This window comes from Onychostoma macrolepis, chromosome 07, assembly GCF_012432095.1.
Source record: "Onychostoma macrolepis isolate SWU-2019 chromosome 07, ASM1243209v1, whole genome shotgun sequence".
Lineage (NCBI taxonomy): Eukaryota > Metazoa > Chordata > Actinopteri > Cypriniformes > Cyprinidae > Onychostoma > Onychostoma macrolepis.
In genome coordinates, this window is record NC_081161.1 from 4143040 (window position 1) to 4170551 (window position 27512).

General features: G+C 35.5%; 1 protein-coding gene across 8 annotated transcripts in view; it reads left to right on the forward strand.

Annotated features, from left to right (window-relative positions):
• The window catches only part of myom1b (myomesin 1b), a 54066-nt gene that overhangs the window by 18847 nt on the left and 7707 nt on the right, over nt 1–27512 (forward strand). For 6 of the 8 annotated variants that reach the window (XM_058781229.1, XM_058781228.1, XM_058781231.1 and 3 more), the window contains 24 exons: nt 662–823; nt 2076–2217; nt 3048–3244; nt 3325–3378; nt 4958–5082; nt 5197–5380; nt 6205–6379; nt 7003–7124; nt 10314–10331; nt 13845–14041; nt 14129–14255; nt 15828–16012; nt 16755–16869; nt 17407–17563; nt 19297–19403; nt 19500–19544; nt 20977–21113; nt 21223–21367; nt 21457–21516; nt 24043–24110; nt 24196–24309; nt 25748–25835; nt 26107–26145; nt 26275–26380. In XM_058781229.1, the coding sequence (XP_058637212.1) occupies nt 662–823; nt 2076–2217; nt 3048–3244; nt 3325–3378; nt 4958–5082; nt 5197–5380; nt 6205–6379; nt 7003–7124; nt 10314–10331; nt 13845–14041; nt 14129–14255; nt 15828–16012; nt 16755–16869; nt 17407–17563; nt 19297–19403; nt 19500–19544; nt 20977–21113; nt 21223–21367; nt 21457–21516; nt 24043–24110; nt 24196–24309; nt 25748–25835; nt 26107–26145; nt 26275–26380 (2869 nt within the window). The remainder of the gene's footprint in view (nt 1–661; nt 824–2075; nt 2218–3047; nt 3245–3324; nt 3379–4957; nt 5083–5196; nt 5381–6204; nt 6380–7002; nt 7125–10313; nt 10332–13844; nt 14042–14128; nt 14256–15827; nt 16013–16754; nt 16870–17406; nt 17564–19296; nt 19404–19499; nt 19545–20976; nt 21114–21222; nt 21368–21456; nt 21517–24042; nt 24111–24195; nt 24310–25747; nt 25836–26106; nt 26146–26274; nt 26381–27512) is intronic. The other 2 variants (XM_058781234.1, XM_058781230.1) reach the window with 1 other exon arrangement.

Consider the following 27512-nt stretch of genomic DNA (forward strand, 5'->3'; position numbering starts at 1 on the left):
GTATTTTCAGCATCATTACTCCAGTCTTCAGTGTCACATGATCCTTCAGAAATCATTCTAATATGCTGATTTGCTGCTCAGTTATCATCAGTTATTGGCACTCATTATTTATAATGGTTCTGATCATTATCAATGTAGAACACTGTTTTTGCTGCTCAAAATTTATGTGGAAATCATTATACTTTAATTTTCAGGATTATTTGATGAATTGAAAGTTCAAAAGAACAGCACTTATTTGAAAGAGAAATCTTCTGTAATATAATAACTGTCTTTACTGTCACTTTTGATCAATTTAATGCATTTTATTTTTTATTTTACTTGAATGGTAATAATAATCAGAAATGTTTCTTGAGCAGCAAATCAGCATATTAGAATGATTTCTGAAGGATCGTGTGACACTGAAGACTGGAGTAATGATGCTGAAAATTCAGCTTTGATCACAGAAATCAATTACATTTTACAATATATTCACACAGAACACAGTTATTTTAAATTTGAGTACCTTTTCACAATATTACTGTTTTTACTGTATTTTTGGTGAGCAGAAGAGACGTCTTTCAGAAACATTAAAGGCTTTTGACTGTATATTTTGCTACTAAAATGTATTTTCTGCCAAGAACTATTTCTGCCTAGTGACACATAATGTATGGATGTGCTTTAGATAAACTGCTGGTGCCATCGAAATGGGTTCAGATGCACTGGAGCGGCGACAGAGCGACACTCACTCTCTCACACCTCAACAAGGAGGATGAAGGACTCTACACACTTCGCGTCATCACCAAATCTGGCTTTGAGACACACTCAGCGTATGTCTTTGTCAGAGGTGAGGACCGATACAGTCCAATATTTCTAATTGAGCTTGCTGCATTATTACAGTCCAAATGATTCATGCTGGTAATATTGACACACACTCTTTTGGCTTGTACTGTGTGTGAGATTTGCGTTTCTCTGTAAGCCTCCCTTCCCAGCTCATGTTTCTTTCTAAATTTATCCCTGTCATGCTGTCTGTGCCGTCCTGACATTCAGATGAAGTAGCTTTGGAACTGAAACAGTTCTCAACACTTCCCTAGTTAAAATACTGCAATACACTTTTAATTGCAATACACTTTTATTGTGGATTTTAATGAATAATACTGTACTATATTTTGTGAAAAAGAAGTACACTTTAGCATACTTTTAAAAAGAGTTCTTATTATGGCAATTATATATTTTAAAAAAGAATAGTTGCTATATAAACACTGAAAAAATTGGTGTAGTAACAATTTTCACAAGCAAGTACAAAGAAATGGAAATTAACACACTGAATTAAATGTAAAAAATTTCAATTAGCAAAACCGATACAGTATTTACTTGTAAAACAAACTCCAATAATGTTTATTTACAACTTGGAATTTTTTTTAGTTTATTAAAAATAATTTTAGAATGTTATAATGTAATATATATATATATATATATATATATATATGCATATATTCTAAGTGCAAACTGAATGAAATGTTTTCAGACACTTATTGTAAAAGTTAATTGCAATTTAATGAAATTGTTTAGTAATTGCTGTTAGCTGAACTTTTAAGTTTTTTAAGCTTTTATGATCCACTTCAGTAGGACTTGTGTCCTAATTTGTAATTTATTAATAACTTCTATTGTCTTTGAAATAGCAGGTTAAAGCATATATGGTAATTAACATATACTTCATATGTATGTTAGTCAACACATCAAAATAAGTGTGCTCCTTTAAAGCACAACAAAATATTATTAAAACATAATTTAAAAATGTACTTTACAGTAAAATTTAATGACATTATTACAAAGGTCACTTTTTAAGAGTGTACATAAATGTACATGTAAATGTAAAGAAACTGAAATGGCCTTTTATTTCATTAACATTATCTGCAAGTACAGTTTTATAAAATATATGCTTTTAAGATTTGAAGTAGCCTACACTACAAGTGCACATTTAATACAAATAAGTGCACTTCTTTTTTTAGAAGTGATAGCATGCAGTTGCTTCAAGGAAACTAGTTGTATTTGTTTAAAAGACTCTTTCAGACTTTATTCATGTGTGTGTTTGTTAGATTCTGATGCAGAGGTTGCAGGAGCTCCTGGTGCTCCTTTAGATGTTCACAGTCTGGACGCCAATAAGGATTATGTGATCGTTAGCTGGAAGCAGCCTGCTGTGGACGGAGGAAGCCCCATTCTGGGATACTTTGTTGACAGGTCACTGCATCTGTATACAAACATCACACAAAATCAATTAAAAACCTCTATATTAGATGGAATGAAGATGTTATCCATATTTCTAATGTATAATGTAAATAAACATCATATAGGCCAGAAACAAATACTAAATCTCATATCACTGGAAAATCCATCTGAAACCAGCATAACGCAGTTTATATAACATCAGCTGGTTATCTTTTAGAATCTAGTTGTAGATAGATATTGAAAATAGCTTAGCTAGAATATGGAATTAATTTTTACTGTACCTTTTGATCAAACTGCAAAAGGTGTCTTCCAGTGCAAATGTCTAAATATTCTTAAATCAAGATACAATAGCAAAATGCCTTAAGAGGTCTTATTTTCTGAGAATCTGATTAAATGAAGCAAGTTTATTTCTACAAAAGAACAAATATTACCTGCCAGTGAGCTCAGAAAAATCAACTTAATTCAAAGGGAAAACAAGTTTTCATATCTCATTGACAAATATTTGTTCTTGTTTTACGCATAAACTCACTTCATTTTGTTCAATTTCTCAGAAAACAAGACTTCATTTTGCATCTAAAGTAAATGTGCCTTTATTTAAGGATGTTCAGGTATTTGTATGGGAAAACAAGACAAACTACTGGGGAAGATACTATTTTTAATTTTAATTTTTTTGCTATGCATGCAACATTTAATGCCATGACTATGAAAACTAAGGCCTTCATTTGTGGAAAGGAGAATTAAGACTTTTAAAGAAATATTTAAAACCCGCAGAAACCCTGTAGAACGTCAGATTGTATTTCTTGGTGCATTAAACTGTATTTCCCTCCCCTTTCTCACTGCAGGTGTGAAGTTGGCGTGACACACTGGGCGCAATGCAATGACACTCCGGTGAAGTTTGCACGTTTCCCTGTAACTGGTCTCGTGGAAGGACGAAGCTACGTGTTTCGAGTGCGTGCGGTGAATAAGGTGGGCATGAGCCATCCATCCCGTGTGTCTGAACCAGTAGCCGCTATGGACCCTGCAGACCGCACAAGAAAGGGTAAAACCAGATCAACAGAGCAAATACACAAAAACAAAATAAAAACAAAGCAAGCAGTACAATATACTTTCTTTCTGTAGGTCCCTCTGCTCCTTGGACTGGTCAGATCATTGTGACTGAGGAGGAGCCAGTGGGTGAGAAATTTCAAATTAAAATGATCTGTTTTTAAGGGTTCCCACTGTTACTGAAAACCTTTAAATATAGGGAATCTTATAGAAGCCACCGTAGTTCAGCTAAACAGATGATTCTGTAAGTCATAATAGAGAGAAACCTAATAATTTTGGCTTATTATTCAAATTTTATTGAGAAAATTTCTCATATTGATTTCCTGACCATAATAAGAAGAAACTTTCCCATGATTACAACTTAGTATCTCATAATAATGAGAAATGTTCTCCAAAGAGGACGGGGGTTGTGCTCTGGAGGCCTCTAGGGGCAGGCATACAGGACGGGAGGCCTCCAGGGCAGTACCCGATCCAGGACCCATGGGGGATCGGGCAGTCCGGGTGAGCCATGGCGGAGCAGGAAGCTTAGGAGTCCATGGCTGGATGGCCTCTGTGGCCTTGACCTCACCACTCAGCCTGGCCACTACATCTAGGACCCTATAGCACCCCCCCCCCCCAAAAAAATTTCCTTTGGGAGGAATTAAAGGTGCTGAGACCCTCCCTGGGCCTGGGCATTGGAGACTCCATTGGGCTTGACGTGCGGGCTGGAGCCCTCTCTGGGCTGGATTTGGGGACTGAAGCCCACTCTGGGCTTAACTGGGGCTCAGGGGCCCTCCCTGGGCTTAACACTGGGGCTGGAGCCGACACTGGAGCGAACTCCAGGGCAAGAGCTGACAGCCTTTTCCTCCTCATGTTCCTCTTCTGATTTGGGGTGAGGCAGGCGGTTGCTGTAGGCTGAGGACTTGACTTCAGTGCGGCCAGCGGACTTGAGTCAGTGACGGCCGGTGGGTTTGACTGAGGAACGGCCGGCGGGCTTGAGGGCGGGCTGGTTCTGGATCGGGGCCAGACACTCTCCAGACACCGGGAGGTCCATGGGGCGATGGTAATTGGCCCTGATCCAGAACAGGCAATTGACAACGCTGTCGTCTTGGCCAGCCCGCAGAACTCAACGAAGGGGAGATCTCTACGGGCTAGAGCAATGAAGCGTGCAGCGGTTTCCATGCCGTGGGGTGAACCAAACAGGAAAACAAAAGATAAAAAAAAAAACGGAAACCAAACGGGGATAAGGGGTGCCGCTTACTGTTTTGGTCTGGTATTCTGTCACGGTTGCTGCCACTGTGGAGGAGACGGAGAGAAGAAGGAGCGTGGAGACGAAGGAGATGCACTATCAACAGTCTTTATTTATCTAAATAAACAGGTACATGGAACAGGCAGGAACACACACGTAGCATTAAGAGAACATTTCTCATTATTATGAGATGTTAACTTAATATTATTAGAAAGTTTCTCATTGTTATGGCTTACAGAATTTGACTCAACTTTGGTGGAAACAGGCTTCCAGGGAATCTCTTTAAAATTATTTTAAAAATCCTTAAACAGCCATCAGAAACATATGGAAAAGTGCATTGGTCAAATACTGTACCTGTATTTTTGACATTTCCATGTCCATTGTATTCTCTTTCAAAATCCCACAGTTTGTTACCTAAAACTGATCAATTAACCCACAGTACCAATATCATGTGCTGCATTTTATCTTGAATTGATTTAGAGGGAGTGGTTCCCAGCAGACCTTGTGATCTCTCAGTCATTGAGGCCACTAAAAACTATGTGGTGTTGAGCTGGAAGCCTCCAGGCGACAAGGGCCATGAAGGGGTTATGTATTACGTGGAGAAGGTCAGAGAGCAAAACTGAATTTAACTTCATAACCACTGCCATTTAATAAAGTTATAGTGCATGTTGAAGACTGTTTGTAATTGTTTTAGCAATAATGTGTGTGTGTGTGTGCAGTGTGTGTCTGGCACAGACAGCTGGCAGCGAGTCAACACTGAAATCCCCGTCAAATCTCCACGTTTTGCTCTTTTTGATCTGGCCGAGGGCAAGTCTTACCGCTTCCGCGTTCGCTGCTGTAACTCAGCCGGTGTTGGTGAACCATCAGAACCGACCGAAGCCACCACGGTTGGGGACAAGCTGGGTACGATATATTCAATAACAGCCCCTTAAGCAAGCTAAAAAATAAAGGAATGTTTCATGTTTTTATGAGTATGGCCTCTTTAAATATATTATACTGTTATGTTAACATAAATTAATACATGGCCCTCTGGAATACTTACAGTAATTCTAATTGGTGTACTGCACTTTGGGGAAACTGAATCCAGCACTACTTTCACAACCTTCTTTTCCTGTTTTATACAAACGCAACTAGTGCCATCTTGTGTTTTAATTATTGATAGCTATCAAAATAAAATTAGAGGGCTTCAGTATTAAAACTACTGTAACACACTGAAAACTAAAAAAAAAAAATACGTACAAATAGTAAATATCTAAATTAGCTGATTTTATTCAAGTCAGAAATATTAACATCACTGAATCAACCTACATACATTCATTTACCCAAACAACACTCATTTTTATGGATGAAGGTAGAAATAACTCTTTAAGGTAAAAGTTGCTGGTTATCATTTTTTTTTTTTTTTTTGAAAATTTAATTATTATTATTGTGGAAATCTTTAGGAAAATATACATTTGCAATTTTAAAACAATTTCAACTCAAATGCATATTTCATGTGCATGTAATTAATTACTTGGTGAGCAGTCATGTAAAAAGCAGGATGACTGTACATCTTCACCGTCTCAGCTAAAAGCTTTTTGCTAGGACCTGTTTTTCTTTGCAGAAGGTTTGATTATATTATATTACCAAAATAATTACCAAATATATACATAACTGTTGGTTGATCTTAAATATAAAAAACTTTATAATAGCATAATGTGTAATAGTTTTTCTTTAACTGCTTTCAGATATCCCATCAGCCCCTGGCCGTGTGGTTCCTACCCGCAATACAGACACATCTGTGGTGGTTTCATGGGAAGCGTCACGTGATGCTAAAGAGCTGGTGGGCTACTACATTGAGAGCAGCATTGCAGGGAGCAACACTTGGGAGCCATGCAACAACAAACCAGTTAAAGTAACAAGGTATAAAGAGACATAGAGTGTGATTATAATTAATCAAAACACACAAGCAAGAGTGCTGCTATACTAAATATCACAATTGTAACATGGCATTAGATACAAGGCTATGATCACAGTCTAATATTCAGGACAACAGCTTGATTCCAAAAGTGATATTGCTTTTAGACAACATTTCTATAAACAATATTCTATAATTAATTTAAAGTAACATTATAATTCCAAATCACTTCGCCAAATGATTCCAGGTTTATTTCAAATGTCCTTACAACTGCAAATCAACCAAAACCCACAAATACACTGACCAAGCTCAAAACATTGTAAACAATAGCATAAAACTGACTATTCCCCACAAATGAGAGATGTGTTCTAATCTCTTTTTTCCCTCGCATTTTAATAAATCTGGCCAGCCAATAAAATTGCTGCTTTTGGTCACATGTTAACAGCCGCTGCCGACTGGTTGGTGTAAACATGCCATTAGGGATTGAAGGATTTATTAAATGAACAATAATATAAGCAACAATACAATGTTTGTCTTAGCAAGCTTCACTAATAAATGCTAAAACTGTTTGTTTTAGGCTTTAATTTTAGGTTGTAACATTAATATCTGTTCATATGTGTTCATGCAGGTTTATCTGTCATGGCTTGACCACTGACGAGACTTATGTTTTCCGAGTAAGAGCCGTCAATGCTGCGGGAATGAGTGAATTCTCACAAGAATCAGAAGCCATTAAAGTTAAAGCTGCTATTGGTAAGTCATTTATACGCCACTGTTTGTATCATTGAGATCTTTAGAATATGATTTCACTTTTCCAGCTTTCACTTTTTAATTCTGACCACTGTACTCGACTGTAATGCATTCCACATGTCCTATATGACATGTTAGTGTCAAGGCCACAACCACCAAACTCCAGCTCCGCTCCCTGCATTTCTCCCAGGGGTCAGGACTTGTAGACCTCCTCTAGTTTGGGTCACAACTGATCCAACATAGTGGTGACTACAAAACCAGCTCACCCGCTCTCCCACATACACCCCTTCCCACTCCCTCAATCTTTTCAAACACGTCCCTGCATGTCTTTCACGCTTTCTATGTCATGCCCTTTAACAGCCCTGAGACTTTCTGTTGAGCGTCACGCTCACTCATACTTTATGAAACACGCTTTTATTGTGCACACCTTTTTCTAACTCTTTCTTACTCTCTGGCGCAAAAACTCAATGAGAACAGATACATTTACAATAATTACAACATAAAATTCACAGGGAATTGGACTTCATAACACTATGCAAAGAGATTCATTTAGGAGAGTGTTTTTGATTGTTGTCTGCAAAGCTTGCAAGATCTAAAAATAATTATAAAAAAAAAAAAAATTTTGATTGGCAAAATTAGTTTCTTATTGTAAAATTTACACTATTTTTAAAATAGCTGCAGACATGAGTAAAAATCAGTGCTGGTTAATATATAAAACTAGCCATAAACCATAAATAACATTGTAATTTTACTGTTGTTCTGTTAATATATATATATAAATATATATAAAATTAAATATTCACTTTTTATTTTACACTACACTAGTATTATTGCAATAGTAATTTATTTTGTTATTATTTTAGTTTTTATAATAAAATGATAATACTATTATTATTGTTGTTGTTTGTAGTTTACATTGACATATATTACATGTACAGTGCCCTGCACTATTATTGGCACCCTTGATAAATATGAGCGGCTGTGAAAATGAATCTGCATTGTTTATCCTTTTGACCTTTCACTCAAAAAATTCACAAAATTCTAAGAAAAATCTTTCTTGAGAATTCTTGAGAAAATCTCATTGTGAAATAAATGTTTTTCACCAATGAATGTTGGCCACAATTATTGGCACCCCTAGAAATTCTTATGAGTAAAATATCTCTGAAGTATATTCCCATTCATATTTAATTTTTTAGCACACCAGGGTGACTAGGAGCATGAAATTGTCCAGCCATGAGTTCTGTTCCACAGGATTATAAATATGAGGAACACAAAGGCCAAATTCCCTTAATCATCCATCACAAGGAGTAAAACCAAAGAATATAGTTCTGATGTGCAGAAGATTGTTGAGCATCACAAAAGAGAAAGTGGCTGTAAGAAAAGAGTTAAAGCATTGAAAATCCCCATTTCCACCATCAGGGCAATAAATAAGAGGTTCCTATGTTAAAAATCTGCCTGGAAGAGGACGTGTGTCTATATCTCCTAATGCACGGTGAGGAGGAGAGTTTGAGTGGCCAAAGACTCTCTAAGGATCACAGCTGGAGAATTGCAGAGATTAGTTGAGTCTCGGGGTCAGAAACCTACAAAAAAAAATATATCAAACATCCCCTACATCACCACATGTTGTTTGGGAGGGTTTCAAGAAAAATTATCCTAGCTCATCCAAAAACAAACTCCAGCATATTCAGTTATCAGACACGACTGGAGCTTCAAATGGCACTGGCTTCTATGGTCAGATGAAACTAAAAAAATGAGCTTTTTGGCAGCAAACCCACCAGATGAGTTTAGTACAAACAGGGATAAAAAAGTACCCCATGTCCACGGTTAAATATACTGCTGGATCTTCAGTGTTGTGGGCCTGTTTTTCTGCTGGAGGTCCTGAACATCTTGTTTAGACACACGGCATTCTGTCAAATACCAACAGATAAAAAATCCAAGCCTGACTGCCTCTGTTAGAAATCTTATAATGGGCCATGTTTGGATCTTCTATCAGGACAACAATCCAAAACAAACATAAAAATAAACACAAAAATGGGTCACTGAGCACAAAACCAAGCTTCTGCTGGCCATTCCAGTCCTCTGACCTGAACCCTATAGAAAAGAGAAGAAGCACCGTAATGGAGCTGTGAATCTAAAAGGTCTGGAGTGATTGTGGTTGAAGGAATGGTGTCTGATCTCTTGTCAGGTGTTCTCTAACTTCATCAGGCATTATAGGAGAAAACTCCCTGAGCTGTTACCCTGGGAAAAGGACATTGTAATAATTGTGGCCAACATGAACTAGAGAAAGCATTTATTTCACAATGAGATTTTCTCCCCACTTACAATTGTTTTACTTCAATGATAGGCTGGAATTTTGTGAATTTTTTGAATGAAAGATAAAAAGGATAAACAATGCAGATTAATTTTCACAGTCACCTTTGCTCATATTTACCAAGGGTGCCAATATTAGTGGAGGGCACTGTATATAGTATAAATGTATTTCTATTTTTCGTCCTTAGCTGATCACATGCCTGTGCTATTTTGTTATTTTACATGACAATCAATACATAGGCCTTTTGATGCAATAAGTTAATTTGTCTTACAGTTTTTTTTTTTTTATTAGATCAACTAAAACATATAGAATTATTTTAAGCTGTCATATGGTAATTAATTAAAAATTAATATTAAAAATGAATGCTACAAATAAAAATATAGATGATAGACACTTACTAGCTGTTGTTATTTCAGTTGCTGGTCGACTAACTAACATGTTTGTTGCATTAACTGGCTTTCATTGAGTTTTATGTGCCTTGATGTAACGCGATGTAGTGTGATGTTATGTCCTTTTTCATAAAGGTTTAACAAGCTTAAACCTTTGTGACTTTAAAATGCACAAACAAAACTAAGTAACTCTATCATCTGCCAAATGATCTTTCTAAACTTTCCTTTCATTTCCCTTAGCTCATTTCCCCTGAAAATAACTTGCCTTTTCATTGCTTGTTTTCATTGCCTCTTTTCATAATTTGAATAGAATATTGAAAAATGAATTTGATTATCTCTTGCATGTATACAGACTTCTGCTTAAGTTTTCTACGGAGATGAACTTGGATAGTTAGACTAAAGGAATTAAATGTGAAGCATTCTGAATGTGATTGTGTTTTCATTGAATTCATGTCTGCTCTCTCTTGCTGTTTTCTCTGCTAACTCCTGTAGGGGGCGGTATTCTTCATGGTGTGTGTCTGGAGTCAGGGGGTAACGGGGTCAGACTAACCCAGCACAGCTCTAGCGGAGTGGGCAGGCATGTGGCGCCTCACTCCCCTGCTGACACGCATCTAACACGCATAGCTAATGTTAGCGAGAGGGTTGAGGGAGGGGGTCAAAACACTGGCCACAAAGGCCATCCAGCTGCATCAAATGAAGGCAAACAGGGCAAAAGGGCCAGTCAGCGAGAACCAGAACCTGCTTGTGGGCAGGAAACTCCTAAACAGGTTGCAAACTCTAGCACTGAATTGTTAAAGCCCAACTGTATCCAAAAGGAGTCGGCAACAGAATTGCCGGACAGTCGTAAGTCCTCAGTAAACTCTTCTCCGGAACAAGAGAAAGCAGGAGAGCGAGAGAGAGGACGAAGAGGCTCAGGTGAGACGAGAGAGAGAAAAGCAGCTCTCTGGAACATCACCCATCGGCATCCCTCCTCAGAGTCGGCCTGCCTCCATTTTCTCCTTTCCTGTTGTTTTTTTCCATTCATTTTTCATTCATTTCTTTTGCATTTTTGCATCTTGAATTTTTCATTCTCTATCTTTTTTAAACACTTATTTAGTGTATTGCAGTTTATACAGTTTATCCACTTATCCACTCATTAATCATTTATTTGGTCATTATTGTCAGATTGACCCTTGAGGAAAAGAAGTACATTTTATCATATTATTAAAAAGAGTCCTAATTACAGAAAGAATATAATCTTACAGAATATAGTAAAATTCAAACTGAATGTAATGTTTTCAGACATTTAACTGTGAGTTAACTGCAATGAAATAAAAACATACTATATTTTACATTTATATTAATTGCAAATATAAACTATAGTACATTTAATACACTTAAGTGGGTCAAAAAGCACTCAAGTTCATCCTATGCAATTAAATTCACTTTAGAGTGCTTTTTGGACCCACTTAAGTAGGACTTAAGTACATCTTTATAGTTGCGTTTAAAAATTTTGAAATATGCCAAATGTTTGATAAGCCGAATATACTGACAATCATTTAAGGTAAACTAAAATATACTTTAATGTCATTTCTATTGAAATTTGAGCTCATTTAGTGGATAAAAGTATAAAATTTCTCAGTTTAAACATTTGTTATGTTCCATATGTTCTATTGTGAATAAATTATTGGCTCATGTGATTTGAAAGTCTTTTAGTTTTCATTTTATTCAAATTTAAAAATCGTCCCAACATTTCCAGAATTCGGGTTGTATGTCATGTATTTAAATATATTTGTAATTACACATTTGTACGGATTAAGTTGTAATGTAGTACATTTAAAATATATTAGGTTTAAATGTAGTGTTGAATAACATACTACAGTTAAAAATATAATTAAGTACTTTACATTAGTATGTTAGTCAACACATCAAAATAAGTGTGCCTATTTTATTTATTTTTGTTCTTAAGTGTGTTTTTAAAACAATAGATTAGTAAACATTAATTTAAATAATTTACAATGGTGTAAAATGTACTTTAAAGTAAAAGTTTTACATTATTACAATGTGCACTTTTTAAAAGTGTACTCAAGTGTGTTAAGAAACTGATATGAAAATGTCTCTCTTTAAGTCACTTAAGTGGCCTTTTACTACGTTAATATTAAATTATCTGCAAGAACAGTTTTTTACAAGTGCACATTCAGTACAATAAAGTGAACCTCTTTTTTACAAGGGTCGACATAAGACATCTCATGAAATTAGCATATTGCAGTTGTTTTATTGAGTTTGTAGTCATGCTGAGGTTATAAAGTATATCAACATACAGGTAAGACTGCTAAAATCAATTGGTCAGTCAACCACAACCACATTGGAAAATCCAGATAAAACCAGTTTCTAATGGTTTCTTGCTGATCCAAGCTGGTCTACAGCAGTTCTAAAAACACACTTGACCATCTTAAACTGGTCTGGTCTGACCTGGTTTTTCCAGTGGAATTTTAAAGTGCCCCTATTATGGGTAATGAAAGGTTCATATTTTGGTTTTGGGAGTCCCCAAGAACAGGTCGACATGCATGCAAGGTCAAAAAACACTTTCATTAGCTGGGTTTCCATGAAGTGTCGCATGAGAAACGAGTGATTGAAATGCCAAATTTTTAATAAAAATCCCTTAATTCGCAAAAAGGTTTTTACGCTCGCTTGAGGTGGTTTTTGACTTATGGTTAATGCAAATAATGGGAGATGGAAATGCATTTTGCGAATAAATTCCTCCAAGCGCATCAAAAAAGTCATGTGACTTGGTACTATGAGACGGAATAACTTGACTAGCGGCGGACTGATCTCGTTCACAGCATCTGAAATGTTGTTATGGTCGTTCTGAAATGCCTGAGCAAAGTCTGTCATCAAAGTATTTCTGTATAATTATCTTACACGACTGTGTTCCCAAACAGCAGCATTCACCTCCGAAAGCAATGACAGCATTTATTGTGTTTTGTCTGCTCGCTCTGAGGCTCAAGTAATTTTTCATATATGAAAATTATTATATTCAGTAGCTTATTCTAGTTTTCTATAGTCTATTTAGTGCCAGTTTACCAGGAAGTGACGATTTTGTTCTCTTTGACTCGTTGGATGGAAACGGTGTGTTTTCGCAAATGTTTTATGCGATATTCCAATTTTGCACATAAGTTAAATTCGCAACTTTGGATGGAAACCCGGCTATAGTCTTGTAATATGCATTTATTTTTACCTTATTTGCTCAATGACTCCCAAACGATTCCTTTAACAATTCATTTTTCCAAACCCCTCTTTTGCGTGACGCTAATCTGCGGTGATTGGTTGATTGGTCTCATTTTCATTTCATCTCGCCTGTAATGCCTGATAAAGCAGTGTTTGTGAGCACAGTGCTGCTTTGTGTACAGCGTTACCGGGGAAACCACTATTTTTACTGCTCTAAAAGCGACACCTAGTGGCAAAGAATGAATTTGCATTTTCATTCAGACCAACACAAAAAGACCAACAAGTGGGCGGCAATATGCTATTGTTTCATGTTGATATCAACATGAAACTGGTTTGGATTCGTTTTAAAAACGACTCGTTTCAATGATTCAGAGATGACTCTTTCGTTTGAGAGGCAATAACTTTATACACGGTGCACTTTCAGATTTAAAACCTTGCAGGATGTTTTCATTCACATAGAGCTGTTACACACTGCATGAAAGGTAATTTTCTAAATTCCATAATAGGGGCACTTTAATATATGGTAAGTCCTCTCAGCTGCAGACTCTGAAACCCTCAAATAACATCACTATCCACACAAATGCATCAAGGGATCCTCTTTGGCTTATTTTATGCCACCTGCCACAACTGGCAATATGCTGGACACCTCCCAACTACACTATACCCAACTTGCAGTGTCATAGTGCCAGTCTGTATTTTTACAGTTCTGTGTTTGGTTTGAATATTTTACTCCACATATGCTGGTACACGCTCAGTCTAACATAAGTTTACTGTATACTGCAAATGTGCTTCACTGTATTTTTTTTTTTATGGCAGCTTCACCCACTCCACCCTACGGCATCAGTGTGCTGGAGTGTGTGCGGGACTCGATGGTACTAGGCTGGAAACAACCCACTTTCATCGGGGGCGCTGACATCACTGGTTACTTCGTTGATTACCGTGAGGTCATTGGTGGAGTCCCGGGAAAATGGCACGAGGCGAATATTAAGTCTATCAGTGAGAGAGCTTATAGAGTAAGTAGGATATTTGTGTAATGACAAGTAAAATATTAGACCATGCTGTGGCCGATTTGTGACATCCAACCTCGTCTTTCTGTCTAGGTTTCAGAGCTGAAGGAAAACATGCTGTACCAGTTCCAGGTACGTGCAGCCAACATGGCTGGTGTGGGCATCCCATCTCTTCCCAGTGAGACATTCAAGTGTGAGGAGTGGACTATTGCTGTACCGGGTAGGCACAAATTAATTAGAAAAATAAGTATATCATTTTACTTTCCAGAGCTGTAAAGCTTACTCACAATAAGTGACCCTTGTGACAAAAAGTAAATAATATTTTAAAAAGCATATTTTTTTAAAAGAGTACTTAAGTGCAAATATTCGTAAGTGTGAACTTAATGTAATGTTTTCAGACACATAATTCCATGTCATTTCCAATTACATGAAAATTAATTATAGTAAAATAGTGCAATTAGCTGAACATTAGAGTGCTGTTTTGACCCACTTAATTAGGCTAAGTGCTAATCTAATCTAATTCATAATTTTGTCTATTTTTGTCAAACTAATTTAAATATAGTTAAAGTACTGCTGAATGTACTGAAAAGCATTTATGGTGAACTGAAATATACTTTAATATCATTACAAAGTGCATTTAAGTGTACTTAAGTGTGTTAAGAACCAGTCATGAAAATGTCTCTTGTTAAGTACATTTAAGTGCCCTTTTATTTAATTGATATTATATCATCTGCAAGTACAGTTTTACTTTTCTAAAATATATATATAGGGCTGTCAAAATTAACGCGTTTTATCGGACGATGGCTGGATTATAAATCAGGATTTTTGTGCAGATTAACATCTTGGAAGGGAGAGCTGGTTATTTAGTCCTAATGGGTCGCTTTTCAGTCAATATTTCATATTCATTCCGTTGTCTGACAACAGAAACAGTAAAATATATCAATGAAAACAGTTTTATTGAGAATTTAGCTGCATCAAAATACAGTATGTGGGCACAGAGAGGCAAACAAATGTAATAATAAATAATAAATGTACATTTTGCATGTTCAGAAGAAGTGGTGTGAAAATGTAAACAGGTTTGTGTAAGTAAATTGCTCAGTGCAAAGAAAAAGAAGTAATGGGAACCTGGTATTTCTATGTTCTTTTTTCCATGTGTCAAATAGACATGAACAAGTTCTTTGAAAAACAACTATGATATTTGAAACATTTCTAGTCTTCATGCTCTGTTAACTATGGTTTCACTAATAATAAACATATATTGCATAAAGCATCCATATTTGTCCATGCCCATGTTGATTAGAGTATTAAAAACGTGAAAAGTATTAAGTTTAGGTACATTTAGAACAGATGTGCAATTAAGTTTAATCGATTTAATCGCCCTATATATATATATATATCTATATATAGATATATATATAGATATATAGATATATAGATATATATACTTTTAAGGTTTTAAAACTACAAGTGCACATTAATTACAATTAAGCATACTTCTTTTTCACAAGGGGATACTGAACACACTGATAATCTGTAGTCCTTAGTCCTTAGACCCTTGGGACATCAATTTCCCATGACTGTTATAATTCCAATAGAATAAAATACACTGTAGATTTAAAGCACATACTTCAGAATTCTGGAAATAGGGTTCATATGATATTTAACTTGAATCAAATAACAATCTAAAAATTTAAGACTCATTCAGTATTGCTTAATGTACTTTAAGTACATTTCCGCTTGTTCATCACATCGGCTCTGTCTGAAATTCTCTACACTTAAAACCTGTTTTTAGGCCCACCCCATGACCTCCAAGTACAGGAGGTGCGTAAGGACTCTCTGGTCTTGCTCTGGAAACCGCCTGTCTACCAGGGTCGTGATCCTGTCAATGGATACTACATTGATATCAAAGAGGCTGAGGCAGACTTTGAGATGTGGAGAGGAGTCAATGAAAAAGCTACTGACAAGACATTCAAGAAGGTTTGTATGCATATAGTTGCATGCATATGTTGTGACATTGGCATACCCTTGATAAAAAAAAAGTACTCTTTAGAAAAGTTTAAAAAAATAAATAAATTCCGTAAATAATATACTTAATGTAATGTTTTAGGACACTTAGTTGCATTGCAATTAAATTAAAATGTATTATAGTTTAAATTTATATTAAATGCATTTAGCTCAAATTTAGAGTTTTCTGACCCACTTAAGTAGGAGTACATCTTTATATGTAATTTCATAATTACTTTGATTGTCTTTGAAATATGGTTAAAGTACTGCTGAATGTACTGACAAGCATTTATGGTAAACTAAAAAAACACTTTAATGTAATTTCTGTTGAAAATTATGTCATGTATTTAAATATATTTGTAATTACACATTTGTAATGATAGATGCAATTTAGTACATTTATAATATATTAACCTTAACCTTTACATGAGCTTTAGGATGTAAAAATAAGCACAACAAAAGATAATTAAAACAATGACTCAAAACTTTTAATTTGACATTATTACAAAGTGCACTTTTTAAAAGTGTTCTTAAGTGTGTTAAGAGACAGACATGAAAGTGTCTCTCTTTAAGGCCTTTTATTTTATTAATAGTATATTATGTGCAAGTACTGTACAGTTTTTTAAAAAGTTCACAGTTAATAAAATTAAGTTCACTTCTTTATTCACAAGGGTAGGTTTATGGTAGTAAATGTTGTTTGTTTCTGTTGTTCTAGATCAAGGATCTAAAGGCGGGGGAATCGTATGTTTTCCGTGTGCGCGCTCAGAACAAGGCTGGTGTGGGAAAAGCATCAGATCCTACAGAACCGGTTGAGGCAGTGACTAAACCAGGTACTAAACCGGTACTAAATTTTATTGTACTGGCAGATACTTTTAAAACCAATGTGAAAAAAAAGGTGTACAATTCATACTTTTGTCTTCATGATCTTTCTCCAAATAAACATTTTTTTGGGGGGGTGATGCCACCACTAATCTCCAAACACAGGCAGTATAGAGACTACTTTTCATGACCCAATCAATTCCTGATGGATAAAATCTGGATAAAAGTTCTGGCATTTTTCCATGAAATATCCCATTTCATTCTGAGAAATCAGTCATTATAGTAGTGAAAAGGATTGTAAATACTGTTGACTTTAAGTTGAAGCAGACCATGCTGAACTTGATTCAGAGTATATGTTGAAGGAAACCATATGTGGGTACATCAGAGTGAACAGGAAAGGACAAAACAACACAAACACGTAATCTTTACAGTGGGTGCTTTAGGAAGTGAGGAGTTCTTCTTAAATCCAGGTTAACCCTAAAACAAACCAAAATCAACAAGACTTAACTACTCTCAACAAAAGCCAACAAGCCATTTCTTTCTCACAGGTACTGAAGAGATAGTTGTGAATGTTGACGATGACGGCATCATTTCACTGAATTTTGAGTGCTCTAACCTCACCGCTGACTCCAAATTCGTTTGGTCCAAGAACTACGTGGAAATGGCAGAACCTGAACGCATGACTTTAGAGACCAAGGGTAACAAGTAAGTGCGTATGTGCTAATAATGAGTTTTGTTAAATTATTAATTATTGAATTTAAATTGATATCTTTAAGGGTTAGTTCAAACATAAATGAAAACTCTTAATATTTAACCACCCTCATGTCGTACCTCAAACCCATAATACCTTTATTCATCAGAAAATACTTCTTGCACTTAACACTAAGTGCAAATAGCCCACTTTGTTGGCAGAGGCTATTTACACTAACTCCACCCACTAGCATGCGGTATGGTTAGACACCAGCTAAGCAGCAGCTTCAGTGGTGTAGATAGTAAATCGCGTAGCAATTACTTTTTGACGAGATCGACCCGAGTTCGAATCCGCCTTTTGCCGAACTCATTCTTCTCCCTTTTCACATCATATATCACATGAGAGAGGCATTTATTTTCATCAAAAATTAAAGAAATAATCGAATTGAAAATAACGTGCCTCACGGGTGTTTATTGGTTAGGGTTAGGGTAGGTGTAGGGAGGGCTTCATCCCAAAGCTGCATCCATTTAATCATTTTAATAAACATTCTAATTTACACTCAATATATTATTATTGTATACTGTTTTATAATGTACTACAATACTGAGGTGCAGATATCTGCCACTTTTTGCACTAAGTAGTATAAATAGCATCTAACTATTATTACTGCAAAGAAAATACTCCTTACGTAGTGTAAACAGAATCTAGCACTATTTGCACTTAGTGTAAATTGCATATCGCTAAAAATAATGCTATTTTCACTTAGTTTAAATAGAATCCATTGCTATTTGCACTTAGAGTAAATAGCATCTAGCCACTGCCTTTTTAGCAAAAGCTCACCCAAAAATAAAAATTGGCTGAAAATTTACTCACGTTCGGGCCATTCAAGATTTACATTAGTCGGTTTCTTTAGAACAGATTTGGAGAAATGTAGCATTGCATCACTTGCTCACTAATGGATCCTCTTCAGTGAGTGAATGGGTGCCGTCAGAATGAGAGTCCAAACAGCTGATAAAAACATCACAATAATCCACAAGTAATCCACACCACTCCAGTCCATCAATTAAAGTCTTGAGAAACAAAAAGCTGCATGTTTGTAAGAAACAAATCTGGCATTAAGATGATTTTTAACAGCAAATTTCCTTTTTGGGTGAACTATTACTTTAATCTTCAAGCCTCAAAAAGTACATAAAGACATCTTAATAGCAATCCATATGAATCAAGCAGTTTAATCCAAGTCTTCTGAAGAGACACAGTTGTTTTATATGTTGAACAGGCTTTTATTCACATATAAATATTGATAAATTCACATACATAGAGCACATCAAATATGGTAAATTGAGCAATATGACTCAAATATGCTTGCTTGACATGTGAGAACAAACCTCATTGGTTCTGCATGCACGTTTGAGCTTCTGTTTGTTAATAGATTTTTATGGATGGACTAAACCATGAGAGAATATTAAAAATATCTGAATTTTTGTTTCAAAGATGAGGGTTTGGAAAGACATGAGGTTGAGTAAATGATGACAGACTTTGTATTTTTAGTTGAACAATCCCTTCAAACCAACTTGTATACCTTCTGATCAACCATATTTAAAAATCTCTTGGGCTGAATATTTACAAAAATATATTATTTATTAAATGTAGCAAATAATTTCATCACATTTACAGAGCTATAACTACAAAAAAAAAAAAAAAATGGCATGGGATCATTTTACAGTAATTCTTTGATATTGCTCTGTAGGTCCAAAGCCATCTTTAAAACACCTTCAGAAGAAGACCTGGGTATCTACTCTTGTTTTGTGACACACACTGATGGAGCCTCTGCCAGCTACACACTCTCTGAGGAAAGTGAGTTCATTGACCTTTTTCATTTTTATATGTTTGAATTTACCAAGTTAACACTGGTTATTTATTCTGATCCTTTCTCTGTCCTGTTCGTTGCAGCTCTAAAAGAACTCCTGAAGATCAGCCACGACCACAAATTCCCCAGTGAGTAAACATCACATGCACTATTGAAACAATTCATCAACTTTTTATTTTGATTGTGCGAGCACTTGCTAAATCCTGTACACTTTAGCATACTTTTAGTACTTTTTGTGGAAATAATGCTTTATAATACTTTAAAATAATACACTTAAAGGGATAGTTCACCCAAAAATGAAAATTCTGTCATTAATTACTCACACTCATGTCGTTCCAAACCTGTAAGACCTTCGTTCATCTTCAGAACACAAATTAAGATATTTCTGATGCATTCCTAGAGCTCTCTGACCCTCCCATAGACAGCAAGGGTCCTTTCACGATCAAGGCTCAGAAACGTAGCAAGGAGATCTTTAAAACAATCCATGTGACATCAGGTTCAACCGTAATTTTCCGAAGCTACGAGAATACCTTTTGTGCGCAAATAAACAAAAATAACGACTTTATTCAACAATTCATCTCCTCCGTGTCACCCTATAGTGCCATTTTGGAGAGTATCACATACGTAAACAACGTATGCTGTTCTGTAAAAGAAATTCTTTTAACCCAAAAAGCAAATTATTCTTCCTTTAAACTGGTTCTCTTTAAAATACAAATCTTGTGTAATCCCAGGCTATCTGTAATCAGATGCACATTTAAAACTGGAATATAATTTAATTTCAGTGTTTCATAAACACATAATCCTTTCTGGATTACAATCCGCCATCAAAATGATAAATTTAATTATTCCAGCTGCTGTGAGAAAAGGCTAAGAAGGCCGAAAAAGAAGATTAAGTCAAACAGTCTTTAATTATCCACAGAAGGTATAATCCACAAAGGAAGTCAGGAAACACACATGGCATAGACACTTACAATACCAGCCGAGGGAGCACAGGACAAACTAGAACTTAAATACTAAAGCAAATGAGGATAATTAATAAAACACAGGTGAACAGAATGACACAATCAGACACGAGGGAAAACTAGGTCACGGGCACACGAGGGAAGAAAACACAACAAAAAGTCCAGAGGTGTGACATTTACATATGTGACTTATGGCGTAATGGCATGCTTGAATTTCCCGCGAAAACCTACCAGTACAACTCAAATTCCGATAACATTGCAATAAGCTAACCGTTGTGAATTGGGCTGAAGTAAGGCAATAGTTTTGAACACTGGCTGGTTACGTACTTGCTCAAATATTGATTTTGGATCATTTTTAACCAAAACAAAAGTTAAGGACTGCAGCTTTAAGAGAAAAGCTTATTTAGCATGAAAGATGTGTTGCTTGCCAGTTTATCGATTGCATCATGCCTGGTTACGACATTGCATTTCAATACAAAAACAGAGCATATGTATCCAGGTTCAGTACAACTCCCATCCTGCCATAGGTCTCCAAAACAATGGATATTATTCAGGACAGAATTAGTGTTTTCAAAACTTTTTCATCCCTCCTCTCCAGTCATCCCTCTGAAGACAGAGCTGGCCGTGGAGCTGCTGGAAAAGGGCAGAGTTCGCTTCTGGTTGCAGGCTGAGAAAATCTCTGCCAATGGAAAAGTTGAATATGTGTTCAATGACAATGTGATCCACCAGGGAGAGGTTAGAGGAACACAGAAACAAACACGCAGCAGATGAAGCACTACACATGCTATTGACTGGACATAATCCTTTGACTTGCTTCCGCATTAACAGTTTCTCTGTGTTGTAGAAATACAAGGTGAACTTTGATAAAAATACTGGCATCATTGAGATGTTCATGGAGTCTCTGAGCAAAGAAGACGAGGGAACGTTCACTTTCCAGCTTCAAGATGGCAAAGCCACTAACCAGTCCAGTCTAGTGCTGATCGGAGATGGTACATCTAAAAGTCCATATACATGTACATATACAGTATGCATCTCATGTATAGAGTGTGTACCAATAACGCCATCTCATTTCCTTCAGTGTTCAAGCAGTTACAGAAGGAATCAGAGTTCCAGAAAAAAGAATGGATTAGAAAGCAAGGTATGATTATATGCGCAGTAATTGCGCTACAGTATTATTTAAAAATGTATGTGAACAAATATGCAATAATGTTTCAAACAGTAATATAATACATTGTTATCATATGACTTACACGTTTAATGCAGTTACTGGTGTCCAATGATCATTTTACAATGATGTAATTCAGTAAAACTGTCTGGTTGGAGCCTTCATTCATTGAAATATTTAGTTTACACTAAGCTCAATGGTGCAACAGTTTAGCATGAATTGTAATTTAGGCTTAGTTTTAATTTATACAGCTGGTACAACTGGCCCTCGATGTGAAGTGACTATGAGACTAATTATTTTGCAATAAATAAGTTGCACCTGACAGTGACACTGGTTCAAAATAGCAAAATTGAATCTCATTCGTTTCTAATGTGTGATTAATTGCATTATATATAAATCTTTTTGGAATATACATCGCAGCATATTTCAGATTATATAAAAAAAAAAAACATAATTTATATTCTGGAAAACACAGTAGTCTGTCACAGCTATGCATTTATGGACATTTTGCAACAGCCTCAAACACGGGGAAGCAGGGTTATTATCGTTAACTACACTGTGTGCAGAATTATTAGGCAAGTTGATATTATGGTCATATTTTTTTGCCAAGAAAATTTGACCAATTCCAAACCACATCAATCTTAATAACTACTATTCATTTTGTATTTAATCTTTTCTAAGTTATATATAATTGTCCATGAAGGCTGAAAGTCAAAAACTCCTTATTTCAAGTGTGCTGAATTATTAGGCAGGTTTTCTTTTACAGATAAAATGAGCCAAAAAAAGAGATTGAACTCAGAGTAAAAGTAAAAAAAAAAAATAATTAAATTCCCATGAGAAGGATGCAATACTAATTCAATAATAGAATTAGCAAAGTTAAGGCATGACTATTGGGCAGCGAAATGCTCAGTTTTAGGAGCTCATTTTTATTCCATCTCCTATCCTAAAAAGTCTGTCTTGCAGAGATTGACTAAAATGAGCTCCTAAAACTTACTGCCAGATTCTGGAAGATAAATTCTTCAAACAGTGGTACAAGAGGATGTGATGCTGGTCCTTCAAGAGTCACTCTCAACTTATCCGTCCATAAATCCTATACAAAATCAGTCTTCATGTATTTCACAACACTTCAGCATGTTATTCTTATTAAGTGAGGGTTATTTTTTAGCATTTTTTACCCAAGCGAGGTCTCTGAGAACCTGACACATTGCACTTCTGGAGACTCCAGGAAGGTTGCAGTTCTGGAAAATGATGGTGCTGGAGACTAAATGATTCCTGATGGTTTCTCACCTAATTCTTCACCTTTATTCTTAATTATTTTGCAGTTAACTTGTTTTTTCTTCTCCACCTGTTTTTTCTGACCCTGCTGACCCAATGAGCATTTCGCTGCCCAATAGTCATGCCTTAACTTTGCTAATTCTATTATTGCATCCTTCTCATGGGCATTTTTTTTTTTTTTTTACTTTTAGTCTGAGTTCAATCTCTTTTTTTGGCTCATTTTATCTGTAAAAGAAAACCTGCCTAATAATTCAGCACACCTGAAATAAGGAGTTTTTGACTTTCAGCCTTCATGGACAATTATATATAACTTAGAAATGATTAAATACAAAATAGTAGTTATTAAGATTGATGTGGTTTGGAATTGGTAAAATGTTCTTGGAAAAAAAAAATATGACTAGAATATCAACTTGCCTAATAATTCTGCACACAGTGTAAAACTAAAACTGTGAAAAAAACATTTTCAGTGCTTGAATTAGAAGAAATGTTAACTGAAATAAAATATTTTAAAAACGTATTCTTTATTTCAGCTACTTCCCGTGCAATATTTCTAATTTCCGTTAAGTTACTTTATTAGTTACTTTACTAATTAGGATTAGTTAGTACACGTCAGTAAACTTGATATACTAAAACTAAAATGAATAAATATACATTTATTAAAAACTAAATGGATATATTCTTACAAAACAAAAACTAATAGAAATGACAAAAGCAATACAAAATGAAAATATAAAAATAAAATTAATTAAAAAACAATAATATAGTATGCCAATTTTTAAATTAACCACAATTAAACAATTAAAGTTAGAGTCTGAACTAATTATTTAATAATGCACATTTTGCAAATATTCCACACATCCATCCACCTTACTTTTCATGTAAGAGATGATAAGGTCATTTGTAACTTGAATGTTTGAGGCTTCCGGTGTCAATCACGTACAGTTATCATAGCTGTACAAACGAGCTTGTTATGCTGCTTGCAATTGCAAACCGGTAGTTCTTATCATAATATTTCAATGTATTGTCATAATTACCGTATAAACAAAGTGGTTTGTATCGCAGATACTTCTATCTTTTACTGTACTTTGTTATTCTTCTAGTTATTTATTTACCTATAGCAGCTAATGAATCAGAAGCATTTCAAAAAAGGCAGATAGTAGTATTGCAGTGTTTGATTTCAGATACTGTGTTTGTACATTAATCATGCTGTTCATGCTCTGTAAGGTCCACACTTCGTGGAGTATCTTGGTTATGAAGTCACACCTGAGTGCTGTGTGAGACTGAAGTGTAAGGTGAGCCGTCTCTCTGATTAAACACTCCAGTTCAACTGTAATGCTGCAGGTTTCTTTATTATTGACATATTAACATGTGATGCAGGTTGCTAATATGAAGAAAGACTCTGTGGCGCTGTGGTATAAGGATGGACGAGAGATTAAGGTCAATGAGAAACTGGATTTCTCTGAAGGAGTGTTGACTTTGGAGATCGCGCAGGTGAGCAGCATTTCTCACACTGTTATCCAGACATTACTCCTCATTCATTGAAAACATGGTCAACAACTTACCAGGTGACAAATATGGCCTCCACAAGCATTTAAATATTAAGTAGAGATGTTTAGTTAATGATAAGTTAATTGGTATTGCTATTATATATGACTTTCCTCCTTTAAAATTCCTCAATTTTTATCAAATTGCACAGGCAATACAAACACTGAAAATCCTGCAATAATTAACAAGTATAACTGTCCCCAGACCTTAGTAAACCTTAAAAATATCAAAAGAACAAAGCCCTGCACATGACGTGAAAAAAAGACGTTCCCACTAGTTACAAGCACATTTTATTCCTTCTTTCCATGGTTTTAGTTAAATCATTGCTTTGTTTTAATTAAATAAATGTGGAAAAATTAAATAAATGTGTTAAAAAAGGATAGATAATGAAAGTATGCAGCCTGTTGAAATACATAGTGTGCATTATTATTAAATGTTAAAAGTTTTATTTGTGAAAAAAATTAATAATGCGGTCACTATTCTATTCTAGTCTTATTTTTTTATAGCAAGTAGATTATAACACAATACAATGACATAAACACCTGTTTAATGTTTTACAATGTAATATGGACCACAAAACCAGTCATAAGGGTCAATTTTTGGAAATTGAGATTTATACATTACCCGAAAGCTGAATAAATAAGTTTTCCATTGATGTATGGTTTGTTAGGATCGGACAATATTTGTTCAAGATACAACTATTTGAAAATCTGGAATCTGAGGGTGCAAAAAAAATCTAAATATTAAGAAAATCGCCTTTAAAGTTGTACAAATGAAGTTCTTAGCAAGGCATATTACTATTCAAAAATTAAGTTTTGATATATTTATGGTAGGACATTTACAAAATATCTTCATGGAACATGATCTTTACTTAATGTCCTAATGATTTTTGGCATAAAAGAAAAATCTATAATTTTGACCCACACAATGCATTGTTGGCTATTGCTACAAATATACCTGAGCTGCTTGAGACTGCTTTTGTGCTCCAGGGTCACATATATCGGGTATCAATAAACAGTCTTGAATTCAGCAAACTGACACAATTACTTTTTTGCCATATATATTAACATATAAATCACAAACATATCATTATGTCTTTTGGACTTGAATTAATTACTTTATCTTCATCAATTTCGGTCTCTTTGTTTGTCATACTTGTTTTATTGTTGTTGTTTTGTGCCTCTGTCTTCCTGTTCCTTCAAGTTTTCATCTTTCTTTCTACATTTTCTTCCTGTTTTTGTCCCTGTTGTGAAAATGTTGTGCTAAAGACATGCAACTCAGAGAAGCCTGGCTTTCTGACATATGCTCCTGTAGTGGAGACCACACACACTGGTAGGCATGTGATAGTTTTAATGAATTTTGTGTTTGTTTGTGTCAATGGCAGATCTCCAAAAAAGATGCTGGTATATATGAAGTAGTTCTGAAGGATGACAGAGGCAAAGACACCTCCACCCTCAACCTCACAGACCAAGGTAACATAGCAGAAAAGGGATTCAAAAATACTATTCCTTACACTAATGTGCACTAATTTGTGCTGTAATTTTAATGCCATGTTATATATTTTACATATAAATTGTCCCTTAACACTTGTACTCTCAGCTCCAGTAAAACATTTGATCATATTTAAATCCATTCCACAGATTTCCTACAACAGTCGCTACAAAAAAATGTCCAAATTTATAGTTTATATTATCAGTCTGTTTTTTGCTCATCGTAACTGATCTTTTAATTGATCTTTTTCAGGATTCAAAGACCTGATGAACCAGGTTTTCAGTGTTATTGGTAAGATTTACAACATCATTTTCAAATCTAAATTAGTTGTAAATTAATCTTCACACTCACAGTACCTCTTTACATTTAAATGTATAGTTTTAGCAGCATGTGAGCGATGTTGACTTTCTTTCTGTCCAGCGAACTCCTCCACTCCTCTGAAGATCCAGAGCACAGAGGAGGGAATCCGGCTTTACAGCTTCGTCAGCTACTACAACGACGAGCTGCACGTCACCTGGCATCACAAGTAAGAACATGTGACTGTGTTTAAAGGGATAGTTCACCAAAATGAACACTTACTCACCCTCAAGTTGTCCCAAACCTGTATGAGTTTCCTTCTTCTGTTGAGCACACACTGAACAGTTGACGGTAGCCATTGACTTCCAAAGTACGGAAAAAAACACAATATATATAAGAATTTAAAATGGTGGGAAATATCATTATGAAATAAATGTTTTTCTCTAATACACATTGGCCACAATTAACGGCACCCTTTTATTCAATACTTTTTGAAACCTCCATTTGCCAGTTTAACAGCTCTAAATGTTCTCCTATAATGCCTGATGAGGTTAGAGAACACCTGACAAGAGATCAGAGACCATTCCTTCATCCAGAATCACTCCAGACCCTTTAGATTCCCAGCTCCATTACGGTGCTTCTTCTCTTCAGTTCACCCACTCATCTTCTGCAGGGTTCAGGTCAGAGGACTGGAATGGCCAGCAGAAGCTTGGTTTTGTGCTCAGTGACCCATTTTTGTGTTGATTTTGAGGTTTGTGTTTGGATTATTGTACGGTTGGAAGATCCAAACATGGATAAGTCAGTCACTTATTGATTTTTTATCTGTTGGTATTTGATAGAATCCATGATGCCGTGTGTCTAAACAAGATGTCCAGGACCTCCAGCAGAAATATAAGCCCACAACATCAAAAATACAGCAGTATATTTCATTGTACACATGGGGTACTTTTTATCCCTGTGTTCACCAAACCCATCTTGAGTGTTTGCTGCTAAAAAACTCATCTGACCATAGAAGCCAGTCCCATTTGAAGTTCCAGTCGTGTCTGATAACTGAATATGCTGGAGTTTGTTTTTGGATGAGCGAGGATAATTTTTCTTGAAACCCTCTCAAACAACATGTGGTGATGTAGGTGCTGTTTGACAATTTTTTTTAAAGGTTTTCTGACCCCGAGACTCAACTATTTTCTGCAATTCTCCAGCTGTGGTCCTTGGAGAGTCTTTAGCCGCTCAAACTCTCCTTCTCACCGTGCATTAGGACGATATAGACACACGTCCTCTTCCAGGCAGTTTCCTAACATTTTATGTTGATTGAAATTTTTAATTATTGCCCTGATGGTGGAAATGGGAATTTTCACTGCTCT